Source organism: Mirounga leonina, unplaced genomic scaffold, assembly GCF_011800145.1.
Source record: "Mirounga leonina isolate KUSES-001 unplaced genomic scaffold, KU_Mleo_1.0 Mir_171, whole genome shotgun sequence".
Lineage (NCBI taxonomy): Eukaryota > Metazoa > Chordata > Mammalia > Carnivora > Phocidae > Mirounga > Mirounga leonina.
The window spans coordinates 10182040-10200967 of record NW_023270436.1 but is presented as its reverse complement, the minus strand read 5'-3'; the positions used below and the strand labels follow the sequence as shown (position 1 = coordinate 10200967).

General features: G+C 48.3%; 1 protein-coding gene across 2 annotated transcripts in view; it reads right to left on the bottom strand.

Annotated features, from left to right (window-relative positions):
* RPH3A (rabphilin 3A) overlaps nucleotides 1-18928 on the bottom strand; it is a 65005-nt gene that overhangs the window by 8723 nt on the left and 37354 nt on the right. For both annotated transcript variants that reach the window (XM_035017466.1, XM_035017467.1), the window contains 8 exons: nucleotides 15033-15119; nucleotides 13300-13362; nucleotides 12010-12249; nucleotides 10012-10091; nucleotides 7345-7419; nucleotides 5633-5742; nucleotides 1212-1338; nucleotides 403-459 (listed from right to left, as the gene is read on the bottom strand). In XM_035017466.1, the coding sequence (XP_034873357.1) occupies nucleotides 403-459; nucleotides 1212-1338; nucleotides 5633-5742; nucleotides 7345-7419; nucleotides 10012-10091; nucleotides 12010-12249; nucleotides 13300-13362; nucleotides 15033-15119 (839 nt within the window). The remainder of the gene's footprint in view (nucleotides 1-402; nucleotides 460-1211; nucleotides 1339-5632; nucleotides 5743-7344; nucleotides 7420-10011; nucleotides 10092-12009; nucleotides 12250-13299; nucleotides 13363-15032; nucleotides 15120-18928) is intronic.

Genomic DNA, 18928 nt, shown 5'->3' with positions numbered 1-18928 from the left:
CGGAGTCAACCAGGCTTCTCACAATTACAGTCCCTGGGGTCGCCTGAGGACCTGGGCAAAGAGCGCAGATGTGTAACCCAACCCAGCCTCTGCATCACCACGGAGGGAGGGAGAGTGGCATCGCTCTGGTCCTGCAGGACTGCCAGCAGAGCTTAGCCAACGAAGCAGGGGAACTCAAGGGTGTGTCCTGGGTGTGAGAGGGTGGCCCCCCCAAGGTGGGGGCTCCAGGTGGGAGGAGCATCCACTTGGTCTCGTGTTCTAATGCCTTGGGCAAGGGTACCTCTCTCATGGTAAACTGACGGGCAAGTGGCTTTAGGAGAAAGAATAAGGAAGGGGCCAGGAGGGAGAGCAAAGGGAAGTGGTGGACCCCAACTATGGCTGCAATATCCGCTCAGTGCTCACCTCCTCCTCATAAAGGGCCATGCCTCGGGCTGACCCAGTGGTCCCGGCACGCTTCATCTAAGAGGAAGGAAACAGAAAGGAAAGATAACATGAGTCTATGAGGCTCATCTCCCTACATAAGAAGGACCAGAAAACCTCACCCTTCCATTAGCATCCAGAGCCATGAGGGTGGGTTCTCCAAGCTTCTGTGGCCTTCCAGCTTTTCCCCTTTTAGATAAAAATTTATGTAATGTTAACCATTGGACAGACCATGTTAATGCACACCAGCCTATGATGTAGGGTGTATTACTAACCCATTTTACAGATGAGAACACTGAGGACCAGAGTGGTTAAGCCACTTGCCCAAGGTCGCACAGCCAACAAGTGGCAGAGCCCACCATACACAAAACAGATAAGATTTCATCTGCTCTGGTAGAAGTGGCACAGGAGTCTTGGGGTCTGAGCCCCCAGGTACTTCTTGCCCTGTGGCTCCTAAGGTTCTTCTGTGGGATTCTAGTGCTCTGGGCAACACTATATGAAAACCACTGGCTAAGTCCAACCTCCCCACTTTAGGGATGAGGAAAACTGAGATCCAGAGGGGAGAGGAAGCACTTACGAGGACCCTGCCATTGGTGGGGCACGTGGGGGTAGTTGGTGGTGGGAAGGTTAAGGGTGCACAGCGTGCAACCGCCACGCTCTGACCTGAAATCTCCCTCCTGCCTCTACTGTCGAGCACCCTGCAGATCTATCATCCCCTTTGCAGGCCCAGAGGAAGACCCCAGCCCCCAAACTCTTCTCCCCCATCACATCCTTGGGGCTAAGGCACTCACCGGGATCACCCGCTCCAGACAGATATTGAAGTTCTTTTTCTGGTTGGGCTTCAGTTTCTTGAGTGAAAATCTGGTCTCACCGATGAACTCGTTATGGCCAAATTTGTCCTCATCACAGACAGAGATCCTGCGATCAACGTAAGGGGTGGGGAGAGAACGAAGAGCCTATATTGAGCAAGTATCATGTACCAAGAGCTATGACTGATATGTCAGGGAATGTGCAACGTGCATAGGAATATTTCAATTTCCTATTTATTGAGCACTAGGCCAGCTACTTTATGTTCCTTCTTTACTGCAGTGTAACTTACAAGCAGTGATGTGCCCACATCTCAAATTTACAGCCTGCTGAATTTTTGCATATGCATACATCGATGCAACCACCACCCAGATCAAGATATAGAACATTCTGGCTCCTGGAAGACCTCCATGGTCCCTCCTAGTCATGACCCCCCTTAATGATAACCACTCTCTTGGCCTCTGGCAAGATTCATATTGTCTTGTTTTGGACCCTCACATAAGTAAAATCAGATGGCATGTCTTCTTTTATGCTTGGCTTCTTTTGCTCAGCATTATGTTGGTGAGCTTCATCTGTGTCTTTAGCAATGTGTCCTTTTCACTGCTGTATAGTATTCCATTGTGCAACCATACCGTAATATTTCTGCTACAGATGGACATTCGGTTTTGACCAATTTCTTGCTTTGAGCTATTATGAACAAAGCTGCCCAGAACATTCCTGTCTGAGTCTTCTTGCATGCACGTGGATCTATTTCTACTGTATATTTTGCTAGAGGTGGAAATGCTGAGTCATGGGCTACACCTAAGTTTAGCTTCAGTAGAAACTTCTAGTTTCCCAGACTGGTTCCACCCATTCTGCCCCCACCAGCAAGCCACACTGGTTCTGGTTGTTCTTCATTTTTGCTAACTTTGATTTTGTCAGTCTTTAATTTTAGTCTTTCTGAGGGAGCAATAGTATCTCATTGTAGTTTTAATTTTTAGTTCCCCGATGATAAAGGAATACTTTTATGGCCATTTGAGCATCACCTTTTGCAAAGTTAGGCCAGGAACTTAGTTAACCTCTCCTCCTTTAATTTGTTCTCCCAGCAAACATCTGAGTTTCTCACTTTAGAGTGGAGACTGGGGCCCAGAGAGGTGCAATAATTTTTCCCTGGTAAGAGGCAGAACTGGGATTTGAATCCAGGTCTCTGTGAATCCTCAAACACTATATTGTCCTTTGTTATCTACTCTGCACAGCAGTGAGTAGAAAGAGGTACACACAGAAAGGGCAGGTCATGGAAAGGTCCCTCAGGAGGCCAGAAGGGCCAGTCACGGCATGATCATTCATCCTGACATATACCAAAGGGGAGGAAGGATGTGTCCCCCTAAGGCATGGGAGGCAGTCTGGGGGCCAGGCAGGGACCAACAGCATCTTCCCCCTTGGCCATCAACATTTGTTGAACAATGTTCAAAGCGCTGGAGGGCCAGAGCATCCTCATGGCTGAGTCCCACAATGTTCAGGACTGGGAAAAGAAGTTGTCTCTACTTGGCTGGTGAGCATGTAACCAACCCCATCCCTCTGCAGGGCCATGTGTCTCCAAAGACTTAATAATCATCATTTCTGACCTAATAATGCCAGTTCTAGGAATTTATCTCAAAGACATACAAAGATGTTTATCACCGTATTGTTCCTAGTTGTGAAAAAGCAGAAGTAACGTATGTATTCTATAATGGGGGATTACTGAAGAAAAATGAGATAACCATAAGAATATAACTGTATACGTGGAAAACAGTGTTGTAATGAGTCATCAGGGAAAGGCAGAACCATAATGCAACACTACTACACACCCACCAGAATGACCAGAATGACCAAGTATTGATGAGGCTGGAGGAACAGGGACTCTCGTACATTGCTGGTAGGAGTGTCATTTGGTACAATCGCTATGGAAAATTGTCAGTTTCTACTAAAGCTGAGCGTATACTACACTATGATTCAGCCATTACACTCCTAGAAGAAAAGCATGCATAATACAATGTCACTAGAATGTTCCTAGCAGTACTATTAGAATAGTCCCCAAATGAAAACCAACCAACTGTCCCTTAACAGTTGAATGGATAAATAAAACTGTGGTATAGTCACACAATGGGAGAGTAAAGAGCGACAAGATGGGGCGTCTGGGTGGCTGAGCATCAGACTCTTGATTTTGGCTCAGGTCATGATCTTGGGGTCATGGGATCGAGCCCCACATCGGGCTCTGTGCTCAGCGGGGAGTTTGCTTGGGATTCTCTCTCTCCCTCATCCTCTGCCTCTTGCTCTCTTTCTCTCTCTCTCTCTCTAAAATAAATGAATAAATCTTAAAAAAAATAAAGAGTGACAAGAATCCATAATCTACAACTATACAGAACAACTTGGGCAAGTATCACAAATACAACATTAAGTGCAAAGACAGAAAAGAGTCATGCTGTACCATTCCGTTTACGTAAAGTACAAAACCAGACTGAGTTCATTGTCCTTTAGAAGTTAGAGTAGTGAATACCCTGAGGGGAGGGTCCTCACAACAGGGACAGTACCGGGGGAAGGGTGTCTGTGGTCTGGGAATGTTCTGTTCTCGGACCGCAGTGTGTTCACTTTGTAAAAACTCATCAGTCTGTGCAGTTTTTAGGTGTGCATTTTTCTAAATGGCTGTTACCCTGCAATAAAAATGTTTACTTAAAATAATAGTGTAGCTGGCAGGAATATACGTGGAACGCCAATTTGAAAAGCGGTTTGTATGACTTGTAAAAAAACAAAAAACAAAACATCTACTATGATCCAATAAACGCTCCCCTTTGGCTTCTACCCTAAGGAAACACTAGTATGTACACAAGGAAGAGTAAAGGATGCTCGTTGCAACTTTGTAAAAGAGAGAAGCTGGAAACAACCTAAACGTCCTTCTCCTGGATGCTGGCTGAATACACTGATGAACATTTACATAAAATTTAAAACAGACCTGGGCATCTGGGTGACTCAGTCGGTTAAAGTGTCTGACTCTTGATTTCGGGTCAGATTGAGCCCCGTGTCAGGCTTTGCACTCAGTGGGGCATCTGCTTGAGATTCTCCCTCTCCCTCTTCCTCTGCCCCTCCTTGCTGCTCACGCTCATGCTCTCTCTCTCTCTCAAATAAATAAATCTTTAAAAAGATTTAAAAACATGCCAGACAATACCATCATTGTTTATAGATACATAATCATGTAGCTGAAGTATAAAACATGCTTGGGAATGACACCCATAAAATTCAGTGTGGCGTTTAGCCCTGAGGGGGAAAGAAGAGAAGGAGGGGATGGGGGTGTACGAGAGGAGCCTCAATCTGCATCTGCAATGCTTTCTTTCTTGAACATAATAACAATTTAAAAAGCTGAAGCACATACAGCAAAATATTAAGATTTTTCTAAAAGACTGAGGGTTGACTTTATGGATGTTTGTCTTATTATGTTTACACTTTTCTGTACCTTTGTAATATTTAATTATAAAACATTTTTAAAAATTTGAGATAAACCATTCTGTGTAATACTCTGAAGCAGTCAAATATTAGGCAGATCTAAATGTCTTCCCATGGCTCTAACTCCAAAATACAGTGTTAAGAAAAAAGGCAAGTTGCACATCTATACAGCATGATACCCTCTATGTTGTAAACAGTAGTAGGAATATACATACACTCACAGAGGGAGGAAGCAGACCCAGGCTGGTGGAGGGGACTAACATTTATTTTTTTTTTATTTTAAAAGAGATTTTATTTATTTATTTGAGAGAGAGCAGGAGAGAGAGATCAGGAGAGAGAGTGAGCAGGGGGGAGAGGCAGAGGGAGAGGGAGAAGCAGACTCCCCGCTGAGCAGGGAGCCTGACTCAGGGCTCGATCCCAGGACCCTGGGATCCTGACTGAGCCGAAGGCAGATGCTTAATGGACTGAGTCACCCAAGCGCCCTGGGGACTAACATTTAAAAGGAGCTTTGCCTGCTCTATAAGTTTTTTTTTTTTTTTAAATAAGAAAAGTGTATTTACTTATTACTTACATAATTTAAAATGCAGTTTAACAAAACACTGTAGAAGAATATGAAATGGCATCAATACATTGTTAAGTAAGAGGCTAATTAATTATTAGAATGGTCTGTTTTTAGAGTACTTAATTTTATAAGAAATGTTTGCACACATACGTAAATACACACGCACAAATACATACACACACAACCTGAACATCCAGACACGTTCAAAACAAGAGTTTTGTTTGCCTGTATTTTCAAAAGTTTCTACCAGAAACATAGGCTGTTTTTGTAGAAGTAAAAAAGAAAGAAAAAAACAATGCAGCTATGTTTTCAAGAGTGGCCTCTGGTAGCATGCGTCTCAATCTGCCCGGCCTCAGCCCCCTCTCTGCCCACCTGCCCGGCAGGTACCTGAGGGTCTTCCTCTGCATGTCCTCGTCTGTGATGCCATGATAGACAAGGGTCTCATTCCAGATGGGGTTCCGGGTGTTCCGCAGAGTTTTTGTACGAAGCTTGTTGGACTAGAGCCCAGAGAGATGGACAGACACCTGCCTTGGTGGGAAGCCAGCCCCGCAGCCCCATCCTTTGGGTTGACATGGGGTGTGTGGGTGGGAGTGGGTGGGTGATGTAGGAGTCCACGCCCCTAACAAGCGTCCGGGGGCTCAGTTGCTCCCAAAATGCATGCTCTCAGTGAGTGGAGGGCATCCCCAATGCTGGCTACAGCCATCATCAATGCTGGACACTGGGCCACCCACCCTCCATGTGCTGGGCCCTCTCTTTGAACTTTCCATTAAGATTAGACAGCATGAGAAAAAAATATGATTTATGGCCAAAAAGGCAGAAATAAAGAGTCACCCACTTATAAGCAGTGAAAAAACAATTTCTGGGGGTACTGAAATGGTTTCTTCTGTCTCCCCAAATAGCATTCTCCATGCCTGAAAGTCCTTAGGGGACAAGGTTTTCATTTTACTCTAAGAAAGACAGCGAAACATGCACTATATCCACAAGAGGTGGCCTGGTAGCAAATCTAATTCATACTAACATGTAAATGACTCACTGGACGCTTTGGCAAAGCCAGTTTGGATTCAGGCGTGAGCAAAGAAGAGAGTCTCGAGGAGAAAGAAGCAAATGTCACTGGGGGGATTAGAATGAGTAGTGGCCAAACACTTCACAGTTTGGCCATGGTCAGGTGAGGGACTCTCCTTTCTTGATCCAAAGAAAGAAAGAGTGAGAGACAGTGTGTATGTGAATACACACGTGTGTCCTCTTTGTGTTATGGGGCATATTTCATACTTGCAGAGATTTTTAACAGCCATTTTCCCAAGATCATGGAACCAAGTGTACAGTCATTCTTGTTTCCCACCCCCACCCCCAGCCACCCCCCAAGCTTGGCCCATGTGGAAGCAGAAGCAAGGCTCGGGAAGCAGACTTCCTGGGTTCAAACAGCTCCACTGCTCCCCAGCTGTGTGATTTGGAGAAAGTTACTCAACCTCTCTGAGCCCCAGTGTGCCATGCATGTCAAATTTAACACAACAAAGCAGAAAATAAACTCCAAGAAAGCACCCTTTCATGTCTAGCCATGTGCTCTGAGTGGGTCCATCCAAAGAGAGGAGAATTAACTCCATTGTCCTTCCCCAGAGCAAGGTAGTGATAAGCAGGTGAGTGAGCTGGAAGGGGAGAGAAAGGCGGGTGGGGCAGTAAGTAGTGCATTTTCACTCAGTAACAAGCATTTTCTCAAGTGCTTAGCACCACAGCCTAGAGAGAGGAGAAGCGTTTGGTTGGGACATAAAGTGAGTGGGGGAGGTGAGCCATGGTCAGCACTGGGGACGCACTGAAGGTATCTGAGCAGGTGGATGGCATAACTGGGGCTTCTGCTTCTCTCCTGGCCTTCGGCAGCTCCCTGGAGGCCACGTTTCTGGGTTGGAGAAATGGGCAGAGTGCCTGCCCCTCAAGGAAGAGTAACTCCTGGTCTACCCCTCACCCCTTGCAAGGACTTTGCCACTCAGGGAGGAGGGGAGTTTGGGGCCAGATAGGGGGCCTATTTCAGGCTCTGAGCTGGGAACCTTGGGTGCCTGCCAGGGCCCATGTGCCCAGCCTGCCGAGAGGCCCAGGCCATATGGTACCTTGCTGGCTCCCGGCAGGAGATGCAGCTTAACGTAGGGATCAGCCAAGCCGTTGGAATCCATGGGCTTCAGTCCCTGCAAGAGAAAAGGCAACAGCATGAGGGCCTTGGGAGGGCCTGGTGCTCAACTGTCACAGGCAATGGGCACAGCCCCTGGCATCTGTCCTGCCCATCGGTCCACCCATGTGCTTCCTCTTCCAAAGACAGAAGGGAAATGAAATATCTTTGGAAAGAATGCTAGAATCAGGCAAACTGGGTTTGGAGCCTGGCCATGTTACTTCCCAGCTGTGTGACTTTAGGCAAGTTCCTTCACCTCTCTGAGCCTCATTTTCCTCATCTGTCAAATGGGATAATGGTATCTGCTTCACGGAGTGGTAAGACTTAAACATAGTTATACCTGTGAAGTGCTGGGCACACAGCCTGGCACACAGTGATTTGCTGCATCGACGCTGGACTGTTACTCCTAGCATGGAAGGAAATGCTCCAGAACAAGGATGAGAGAGAAGGAGAAGCTGGGGAAAGGGGGCCTGAGTTCTGCCCCTGGCCTCTGCACTCATTTCCAAGACCTCAGTTTTTCCATCCATAAAATGGGCATCACAATGTCTGTCCGGCCCCCCTCCCTGGGCTTGAACGAGGCTCAAGTGAGACACTGTGGGGGAAGGGAGTTCGTCTGGGGTAGGAATTAAATTGGGCTTGTTAATATGAGCAACCCAACCCAAAATTCCTGGGGCCCAGACACACGCTGTCCATCTTCCTATGTCAGGGCTGGGCGGGTATCCCACCTCTGGGCTCCCACTGTCCTCTCTCACAGCACTAATCCCAAAGCCACGCATCCTTGTGGGCCTCAGGTTCCCCATCTGTTCAGTGGGGCTGATTGCAGCCCCTGTTCATGGGGTTCTTGGGGGATTAAATGAGACCTCACCTGTGAAGGGTGAGCTCTGGGCCTGGCACTAGTGAGTGTGGACAATGGGGAGAGGGTGCCACAAAGTTGGGGACAAGGGGAAAAGCTAGCAGAGTAGCCTCGTGGGTAAGAGCAGAGGCTCTTGAGCTGGACTACATGGGTTCAAATCCCAGCTCTGCCACTTCTTGGCTATGTGATCTGGGCAAGTCACTTAATCTGTGCCTCAGCTTTGCCGTCTGTAAAATGGGAATGATGACAGCACCTTCCTCATAGGTGGCTGTGAAGATTAAGTGGGATGCAATCATAGTGGAAGGCCCCGGAGGGTATATAATACTCAGGAAATGCCAGTGGTTTCTGGGCCATTTCCCCGACGTGAGTCCACGCGGGCAGGGCCAGTTCCCGCCCACGCTAGGAGCACCAGCGTGTAGGGCAGCGCCCGGTGCAGAGTAGGCATTTAATGAACGTTTCTGGAATGACAACTGCAAGGCTGCAAACTGGCAGACGCTATGCTTTTAAAATCTGAATTTGATAATGCAATATATGTTAAGAAAAAAAAAAGAAGAAGAAGGTAGCGGGAGGGGAAGAATGAAGCGGGGGAAATCGGAGGGGGAGACGAACCATGAGAGACGATGGACTCTGAAAAACAAACAGGGTTCTAGAGGGGAGGGGGGTGGGAGGAGGGGTTAACCTGGTGGTGGGTATTGAGGAGGGCACATTCTGCATGGAGCACTGGGTGTTATGCACAAACAATGAATCATGGAACACTTCATCTAAAACTAATGATGTAATGTATGGGGATTAACATAAGAATAAAAAAAAAAGAAAAAAAAAAACAAAACAGGTGCTCAGCAAAACCTGCTGAAGACGTGCCCTGGGCGTGTTGATCCGGGAGTTGTGCTAAGCGTTAGCCTTGTTTATCATCCAAACTGGGACATTTTGTGCATGAAAGGGGGAGCTTTTAATTATTCCAGCAAGGTCACAGGCATGACTAGGGGCTGTCCTGGGCCAACGGGAACATGTGGCCACCTTACACTTAATACTCAGTCATGCTTATGAAAGACGCACATTATTATCCCGGATTTACAAATGGCACACTGGGGCTCAGAGAGGTTGAGTAACTTTCCCCAAGTCACACAGCCGGGGAGCAATGGAGCTAGTGTTTGAACCCAGGAAGTCTGCTTCCTGAGCCTTGCTTCTGCTTCCACATGGACCAGGTGTGCAGCGGGGGGAAACTCCAGTCAGTTACTTCCCGGGATGCACACTGGTATCACCCAGCTCTCCTGGGGGTCCGGAGTTGAGTTGAGTTGGCGCGCTCCCCCTGGAGCCCGCAGCAGGGAGATGTCGTAGGATCTGCAACAATGGGTTTCCCCCCAACCCCCCTCCCACACCCCCGGCCACTGCTCCAGCCTGATAGTCACAGAAGCAGAAGGAACCACTGGGTGGGCCTGTCAGCTGTCAAGTCAATGCCACCAGGCAGCCCCTCTGCTTTGGTCCCTTCCAGGGGCTGTGGAAGGGGCCGGGCTGATTTCAGCTCTGCCCTTGACTCCTGGCTGCCTCCACTCCTGGGAGGCAGCTACAGCTCCGTGAAACCCCCCTGGGACCACCCCTGAAGGAAGTCCTCCAAAAAAAGCGCCCATGGCTAATTCCTGCCCCTTTCTCATCACCGTCACTGTCACAGATAGGCAGGCCCGGTCACCCATGCCATCCCCAAGTCCTCTAGACAAGCCAGAGCATCCTAAGTGGTCCCCAGCTTGGCCTCTCACTTACCTTGGCTTTTATCATGGTGCAGTGCAGGGAGCTGTTGTCCTGGTCGTAGAGAAGGCTGAACTCCAGGGCACCCAGGGTGGCTGTAGGGGGCAGAGGCAGGAACAAAGAGAACATTCGTTCAGTCATTCAACAAACATTTCCTGAGCATTTACTATGTGCCCAGTCTGGTCGAGGCATTGAGCCTACAGAGGGGAAGAGTTGGTCCCTGCTCTGGACACCCCATCCTGGTAGACCCTCCTCTACCTTGGAGCCCTCGGCACACCTGTGATCACTTAATCATGTGTGCAATTGCCTAGTTAATGACTTCCCATCCTGCTAGATTGAGAGCCCCCCGAGGGCAAGGGCTGTGACTGTCTCGTTCACTGCTGTGTCCCCACTGGGCACAGTACAGGGCACACTTGGTGCTCACTTACTCGCTAAAGGAAGAAATGAGTCTGAGCATTTGCTGTTGCCTCCGCCTGGAATACTCTCCCTCTAGATCCTCACGTGGCTGGTGTCTTCTCATTATCCACATCTTGGTTTAAATGTCACCTCCTCCCTCCCTGATCACTCCATCTAAAGCACCCACCCTCATGGTCATTGCCCTTTTTTATTTCCTTCTTGGGTGTGCTATCTCCATTTGAAACAAACTCTTTGGTATGTTAATTATTTCTCTCCACTAGAATGTTAGTTCCTTTAGATCAGCCATTTTGGCCTTCCCCCCCCCCCATTAGGTAGGCACATTTCCAGAGCAGAAGCAGCCCGTGGCTCACAAGGTGGTGTGGACTCCCCACTCTCCTTTCCCAAGACAGCAGACCCAGGACCCGCGGGAGAGCACAGCTGATATTTCATCCTGGTCATCTGTGAGTGACCGTCAGCCCCTCCACTCACTGGCAGTGTGAGCTTGGCCAGGCCCCTGAAGCTCTCAGAGCCTCGGTCTCCCTATCTGTGAAATGGGATTAGTAGAAGCACCTATTCCCAGGCCCAGTGGGAAGACTAAATAAAGGAGCACGAGCACATAACACACTTAGTAATAAGTGCCGAGCACAAAGGTAGTGCTCCGCAGGTGTTGACATTTAGGACTTCTGATGCGCATACTACATCATCATAATTCCTCTTATGTGTTTAGCACTACACAATAATAATGATTGCCAGTTTACAAAGCAATTTCCCAGGAGGTACCTCAGTTTACCCTCCCCGCAGCTCTATGTGGGAGGCAGTATTCACTTCCCATTTTACAGCAAGGAGAGGTGACACGATGGGCCAAAGCCAGGCCACTGATTATGACTGTAGGTCCACTTCTTCTGTGTGCGTCCTGTCTGTCCACCTGACCAGGAGCTCTTAGAACGCCCCCAACCCCACAACACATCTTAGATCCAGACATTTGTCCGTCCACGTCTCCCTCCAGCTCACAAAGGCCACCCCAGCTCTCCCCCGCTGCTCAGACATACCCAAGATAAGTACACACACTGGTGTGTGCGTGTGTGTGTCCCTAGGACTTTGGGTCTGAGTGGGCGAGGCCCAGAACAGGCACTTTACAAGTCATTGAAGGGATGGATGCAGGAGGAAATGTCTAGGAATTTTTAAATGTTTAAATTATGGTTAAGAAATTACTTTTAGAAGATACACATTAAAGAGTTTTGGAGGCTATTAAAATACATACATATATATATATATATATATATATATATGAAATGCTGGGTCATATGATACTTCTGTCTGACTTGTTGAGGAGCCACCGTACTGAACATCTGAACATCGCAAATGTAGTCAAACCGTACTCTTTAAAATGATTTAAATGGTAACTTTGATGTTACATATTTATCACAAAAATATACGTAGCACCTACTCTTTAGAAAGCTGATGTTGTTTTGTGAATTTAGTAACACAAATCTGTATCTTTATAACTTGGTTAATATGTTTATTAGGCTTGGCGCATTGAGGGGCTGTTCCTCTCTCCCCGGGAATGACACCCCGAAGTGACTCTCCCCAGACACCCCTCCTGTAAGGGCCACCTACTTGCTTCATCCGAATCGTAGCTGTTGGCTTCTTCCTCCTCCTCCTCCGGGGGTGGGGGCTGGCGGGCAGGGGCCGCGGCAGGCTGTGGGGCAGCAGCAGATGCTTGGGAATATGGGCCCGGAGGGGGGCCCGCTCGGTCCTCCCTGGCTCCAGCTGCTGAGTAGCCCCCAACTCCCCCCGTTCTCTCCTCCCGCGGCAGGGCCGTGGCCCCAGCATAGCCAGAGTCGCCGGGGGCCACCTCTGCAGGGGAGATGGGGCGAGGGCAGGGAAGAGGCATCTGAGTCTCTGTGTCATGACCACAGCCCTGCTGCAGCACTGCATTAGTGATGAGCACCTACTGTATACCGGGTGCTCGGCAAGCCTTGTACCACCCCAGCCCAGCCACGGAGGATCAGCACATCCAGTTGACGGGGGAGGGGGTGGGGTGCATCATGCATCATGTCATTCACTGGTCCTCTGAATGTTGCCTTTGTCAAAACCACCTAGGGAAGCTTGCAAAAATGCAGGTTCTCGGGCCCCATCCAGACTCAGTAGGCAGTGCCATGGGCCTCGGAGTCCGTGTCTTATAACAATTCCCAGGAGCTGATTCAGATGCAGGCAAAACAGACCTCATGGGGTACTGATCAGTGGTGTGGGCTCTGCAGCCAGACGGCCTGGGTTTGATCTCTGCTGTGCGACCTGGGGCAAGTTACTTAATGTCTCTGAACCTCAGTTTCCTCACATGTAAAATGGGAATTATAATACCTGAGGGTGCTTAAAACTAGTAGTTATTATTTTAAAAATTATCTGCTACATGTACAGCACTTAAAACAGTACCTGGTGAGCTAGAAAGCAATGAAGGAGCCATAGCTCTAGTAACCGATGACGATGCATATACATCATAGGAAAGAAGCACTGTCACTTAGCATGATCTTAATCCATTCCAGGTCATGTGCTAAGGTTTTATATGCCTTAGTTTGTTTAATCCTCCCATCAATTCTGTGAGGTTGTTCCCATTTTAGAGATAAGGAAACAGGGGCTCAGGGAAGTTAAGCGACTTGACAGCTGGGAAGTAAAGGAGCCCAGATTTGAATCCAGGCAGTCTCTGCTCTTAACCACTGTACGTGCTGTCCTTTTCTAGCTATCTAATCTTAGTGAGGACTATCTAGAATTTTGGAATTAGGGAGGCCCCTTAGAGCTCATCAGATGAGTCTCTGGGTGCAGGGAGGGGGACAAAGATCTAGCAGCTCCTGCTCTCCCACAGGAAGAGGGGTGCCCACTGGACAGGTATGGGAAGAAAGGAACACTTGCCTGGTCTCTGATCTGGAAAGCGTCCTGCGGGCCCAGGGCTGGGTTTGCTGCCTCCGGGAGGCCCTGAATGGAGAAAGAGAAAGGGACAGAGCAGGGAAGGTGGCATCATTTGGGTGTTCTTCCCTGTCTCCCGCCCCGCCCTCATTTCAGGAGTGTGGACACAGGCCTGGGGGCAGCAGGTACCCAGGGATGCAGGAATGGTCCCACTGGGGGACTCTGAGGTCAGAAAGACCTGGGTTCAAGCCCCAGTGCTTCCTTCCTGGGCCTCAGCTTCCTCCTCCGTGAAATGGGGATTGCTATACCTGTTCTTTGCATTTCACCAGTTGTTAAGAAATTGATGAACAAATGGAGTAAGAATTGTTTGTGAAGTGACAGGCAGGTTTATGCCTTGAGCCCACCATCGCTATGGGGTCATTCCTGGTCCAGTGGATTCCTTACAACTACATTCGCCAAAGCATGGGATGCAGGGGAGAGCCACAGGGAGGGGGCTTGGAATAACATTCAACCACACAGAAAGAAAGTCATTGCAGTTTCCACTGCCTGTCAATACCGACTCCATCATGGAAATGTCTCATTTAGGTGTTACTTCGTCTCTAACACCTCTCTAACTTTTGTGAATTTCCCCTTTGAGCAGAAAAGAACAGGCCTCGGGCTCAGAACCTTCAACAGGCCAGCATACTGAGAATCTCACTGCATGGCTTTATTTTCATTGCATTAATTTTTTATAATTACCCCCTGCAATGGGTTGAATTGTATTCCCCAAAGGATGCTGAAGTTCTAACCCCCCAGTCCCTGTGAATGTGGCCTTGTTTGGAAAGAGGGTGTTTGCAGATGTTCAAGTAAAGATGAGGTCATATGACTATGTCCTTACAAAAAAGGAGAAATTTGGACACAGAGATGTACATAGAAGGAAGACGATGTGAAGGCACAGGGAGAATGCCACCAACCGGCCAAGAAGGTGTGGAACACCAGAAGCTAGGAGAGAGGCACGGAGCAGATTCTCCCTGACAGCCTTCAGGAGGAGCGACCCCCGCCAGCACCTTGATTTCAGACTTTTGGCCTTCAGAACTGTGCGACTATAAATATCTGTACTTTTAGGCCACTCGGTGTGTGGTATTTTGTTAGGATAGCCCTAGCAAACTGCTGGGTGTCTTTTGGGCATGGAATACCAGTTTCTCATTTATGCCATTATTATATATATATAAGGTTTCTCTTAAAATAACACAATGTTAACTGCACCGATTAGGCATTATTTCTATTGTCTTATGCAATCCATATTTGTATAGATTTTCCCATATTACCATCTCTTTGGTCACCATTTCTTCCTGACTCTCACACTGCTGTTCCGGGAGCATCTGTCCCCAGCACTTCCTTGACAGAGTCTGTGATAGCAAGTTCTCTCGGTTGCATTTTTCAAGTGAATCAATTTGAAGAAAGATGTGAAGAAGAGAGCAGGCGGCAGGTGCATGAAGTAAGGACTGTGAAAGGGAGTGACAGTGCCTGAGGCGGGGCAGTGGGGAACGAAGAAGCCCTGTCAAGGCGGGTCTGGGACTCGCGTCTCACTCGTGCCCGGCTTCCCCACCCGGAGGATTACTCATTCTCAGGGGCTTCGCGGAGCTGAGGGTTTGGTGGTGGCTGTGGCTTTGCAGAAAGCCCGGCAGGCTCTGCAAGCAAGGATGGGAGGCACCGGGGTCCCAGCTGAGTGACAGTCTGGGCGGGCGGGCGGCAGGTACCTGGCTGCCCAGGCTGAGGCGGCGCTGGGCTCTGCACGGAGGCGGGAGCGGGTCTGGAGGCCTGCACGGAGTTGGCCCGTCGCAAACCTGCCGGGGAAAGGAAAGGAAAGCACCTGTCATGTTCTGCACGTGTGCACGCACATGCACCCACACGTGTGCACACAGAGTGGAAGCAGGAGGGGGCCTGGAACTGGTCAGCTGGCACGAGGCAATGCCTTCTGGGTTTGAACTGAGTGTGGGACCCCGACACCCTCAGCTCCTCTAGACCCTCTCCTCCCCTCCGTGCCTTCTCTCTGTGCAACATTCAGATCCCCTATGCAGGTCACAGCAGCGACATGGGGGTCGAAAAGTAAAGGTTTCATGATGTTGCCTCCATCTGTGTGAACTTGGGCAAGGGACCTGTCTTCTCTGGGCCTCAGTCTCCTCATCTGCGAAATGGGGATAATAGTATCTACCTAGGGTTGTGGTAGAGATGCTATGAAACAATACAAGCAAAGGGCTCAGGACAGCACCTGACATGGAGTAAACAGTAAATATTATTATTATTGAATCTGGTCTGTCTTCACATGGACCTAGCTCTGCCTCCAGCTTCTTGTATAAGCTGTGTGACTTTGGGCTGGTCATTCACCCTCTCTGAACCTCAGATGTCTCATGGAGGCAACAGCTCTATCTACTGGATAATAATGAGTTAACATTTATTTAATGCTTACCATGTTCTGTGTTTCAGGGACTTTACATAGAAGAACTTACTTAATCTCTACACCCCATGAACTGGGCGCTGTATTATCTCCATTTTACAAATGGGGAAGCTGGACACAGAGGGCTAAGGAGCTCACTTAATGTCTCCTTACTGGCTAGTGGCAGAACCAAGGTTTGAATTCAGGCATTTTGTCTCCAGAGTCTGCCTGAGACCATCAAGCGCTACGGTCTCCCACACAGCTACTGGGGGATCAAAGGGGATAATGTACACAGCAGTTCCTGGCATCCAGAAGGTGTGACATTCCTGGAAGAAAGCCCCGTCCTCTCTCATTTCACTGGGCTGGATCCCACCTTTCCTGAATTCAGCTCTTTGTCCCTGGAGAGATGCTTGAATGCTAATGACAGAAGGTGCTTTGCCACCTCTGGCTGGGAGCCTACCAAGCCCTACAGGTCCTGCAGTAGCACTGTGGTTTGTTCATTTGGGTCCTTGTTCATTCATTCATTCATTCATTCACTCACTCACTCACTCATTCAACAAGTGTTCATTGAATGTCTGCCAAGTGCCAATTCCTAGGCAAAGATGGACAAAAACCATCTTAATTCCTCCAAGAGTGCATGGCCCAGGCAGAGGAAGGAGATAGACACTGAGATAATGAGCTTATAAAACAGCAGCAATGGCCAACACCCACTAAGTGCTTCAGATGTGCCAGGCCATGAGCATCACCTCCCAGAACCCTCACAACTTGACGTCATGTGTGGTATTACAGTCCCCATTTGCAATAGAGAAAATGGCAGTTAAGTGTGCCCAAGGTCACAAAGCTTGGAAGCGGCTAGGACCTCCGACCAAGTTTATCTGACTCCAAAATCCCTGTCCTTAGCTATTATGTTATACCTGCCCCAGGAGGTAGAAAGTGAATAATTGTGCACACTGGGCCCCCACAGCATGTCAGACTCTGCTCCAAGATCTGTACAAGTACCACTGTGGGGTTTCAGTTCACTTAATCCTTTAGAGCAACCCCATGAGCTAAGACTGATTACTGTCATTCTTTCCATTTTACAGTAATTGAAAGCCTGGTGTCTTGATCTGTAAAATGGGAATGCACAGCTGGTAGGTGGTAGAGCTGAGATCTGACCCCACACAGTCTTTGTTCTGGTGTTTGTGCCCTTGACACTGAACTGAAATGGTCATTGAGGTAAATAAGTAACATCACGGGGGTTGGAGGCAAGAGGCGACCTCTGGCTGGGGGGATGGGAACAGCTTCCTGGTGCAGGTGGCCTTTGGAGTTTGGGTATACCAACATGAAAGGGATATTGATGCCCAGACGACCTCTGTAGCCTAAAGAAAAGTCGGGATGATTTTGGTTTATTCCACAGCACTAACTCCACATCCCAGATCTGCGGAGAACGGGGCACTGGGAAGTGTCAGGATTACTGAATGGGAAACACAGAGCTGACTTGATTCTTGTCGAGGATCTGGGACCTGAGTTGCAAGTCATCCTCAGCACTCCTGATGGAATTCCCTCCGGGGCTTAGTCTGGCTCATGACTGAGGGCTGCCGGCATGACTGAGCCTTTTACTATACAGCAAGGGCATCTGGGCTCCAGCAGATCAGGAAGGGTTGTAATCATCCCTTCTGCAGATGGCACAAAGAGGATAGCACAGACATGTCTGTGTTTTAGAGCACCAGACCCCTCTGAGTAACCTCAGGGCCACCAGATAGGCTCTGACTTGCCATACCTGTGCGATGTGTGTATGATATAAAAATACAAGATGCTGGCCCTTCCTCTGCTCAAATATTCTTCTGTGGCTCCCTAGCACCTTCAGGGAAACGTCCAAACTCATTTATCTAACTTTTCAGGCTCTTGAGCAATGGTTCTCAAACTTTGGCATTCACAGAAATCACCTGAAGAATTTGCTTAAGAAGTGCAGAGTCTGGGTCCTGACCCCAGAAATTCTGATTTAGTAGGTCTGGAATGGGGAAAAGAACAAGTGCTTTTTTTTTTATTCTTATGTTAATCCCCATACATTACATCATTAGTTTTAGATGAAGTGTTCCATGATTCATTGTTTGTGCATAACACCGTGCTCCATGCAGAATGTGCCCTCCTCAATACCCACCACCAGGCTAACCCATCCTCCCAGCCCCCTCCCCTCTAGAACCCTCAGTTTGTTTTTCAGAGTCCGTCGTCTCTCATGGTTCGTCTACCCCTCCGATTTCCCCCGCTTCATTCTTCCCCTCCTGCTACCTTCTTCTTCTTCTTTTTTTTTTTTCTTAACATATATTGCATTATTTGTTTCAGAGGTACAGATCTGAGATTCAACAGTCTTGCACAATTCACAGCGCTTACCAGAGCACATACCCTCCCCAGTGTCTATTATCCAGTCACCCCATCCCTCTCACCCCACCCCCCACTCCAGCAACCCTCAGTTTGTTTCCTGAGATTAAGAATTCCTCATATCAATGAGATGATAGGATACATGTCTTTCTCTGATTGACATATTTCGCTCAGCATAGCACCCTCCAGTTCCATCCACGTTGTTGCAAATGGCAAGATCTCATTCCTTTTGATGGCTGCATAATATTCCACTGTATATATATACACCACCTCTTCTTTATCCATTCATCTGTCGATGGACATCTTGGCTCTTTCCACAGTTTGGCTATTGTGGACATTGCTGCTATAAACATCGGGGTGCATGTACCCTTTCGGATCCCTACTTTTGTATCTTTGGGGTAAATACCCAGTAGTGCAATTGCTGGATCATATGGTAGCTCTATTTTCAACTTTTTGAGGACCCTCCATACTGTTTTCCAGAGTGGCTGCACCAGCTTGCATTCCCACCAACAGTGTAGGAGGGTTCCCCTTTCTCCGCATCCCCGCCAACATCTGTCATTTCCTGACTTGTTAATTTTAGCCATTCTGACTGGTGTGAGGTGGTATCTCATTGAGGTTTTGATTTGGATTTCCCTGATGCCGAGCGATATTGAGCACTTTTTCATGTGTCTGTTGGCCATTTGGATGTCTTCTTTGGAAAAATGTCTGTTCATGTCTTCTGCCCATTTCTTGATTGGATTCTTTGAGAACAAGTGCTTTTAACACGCACCTAAGGTACATGGATCTGCCGATCCCCCGTCTTCTACTGCTCTCTCAGGGAAAGAGATTCTGGCTTTAATATGCTTTAGATAGTGACAAGCG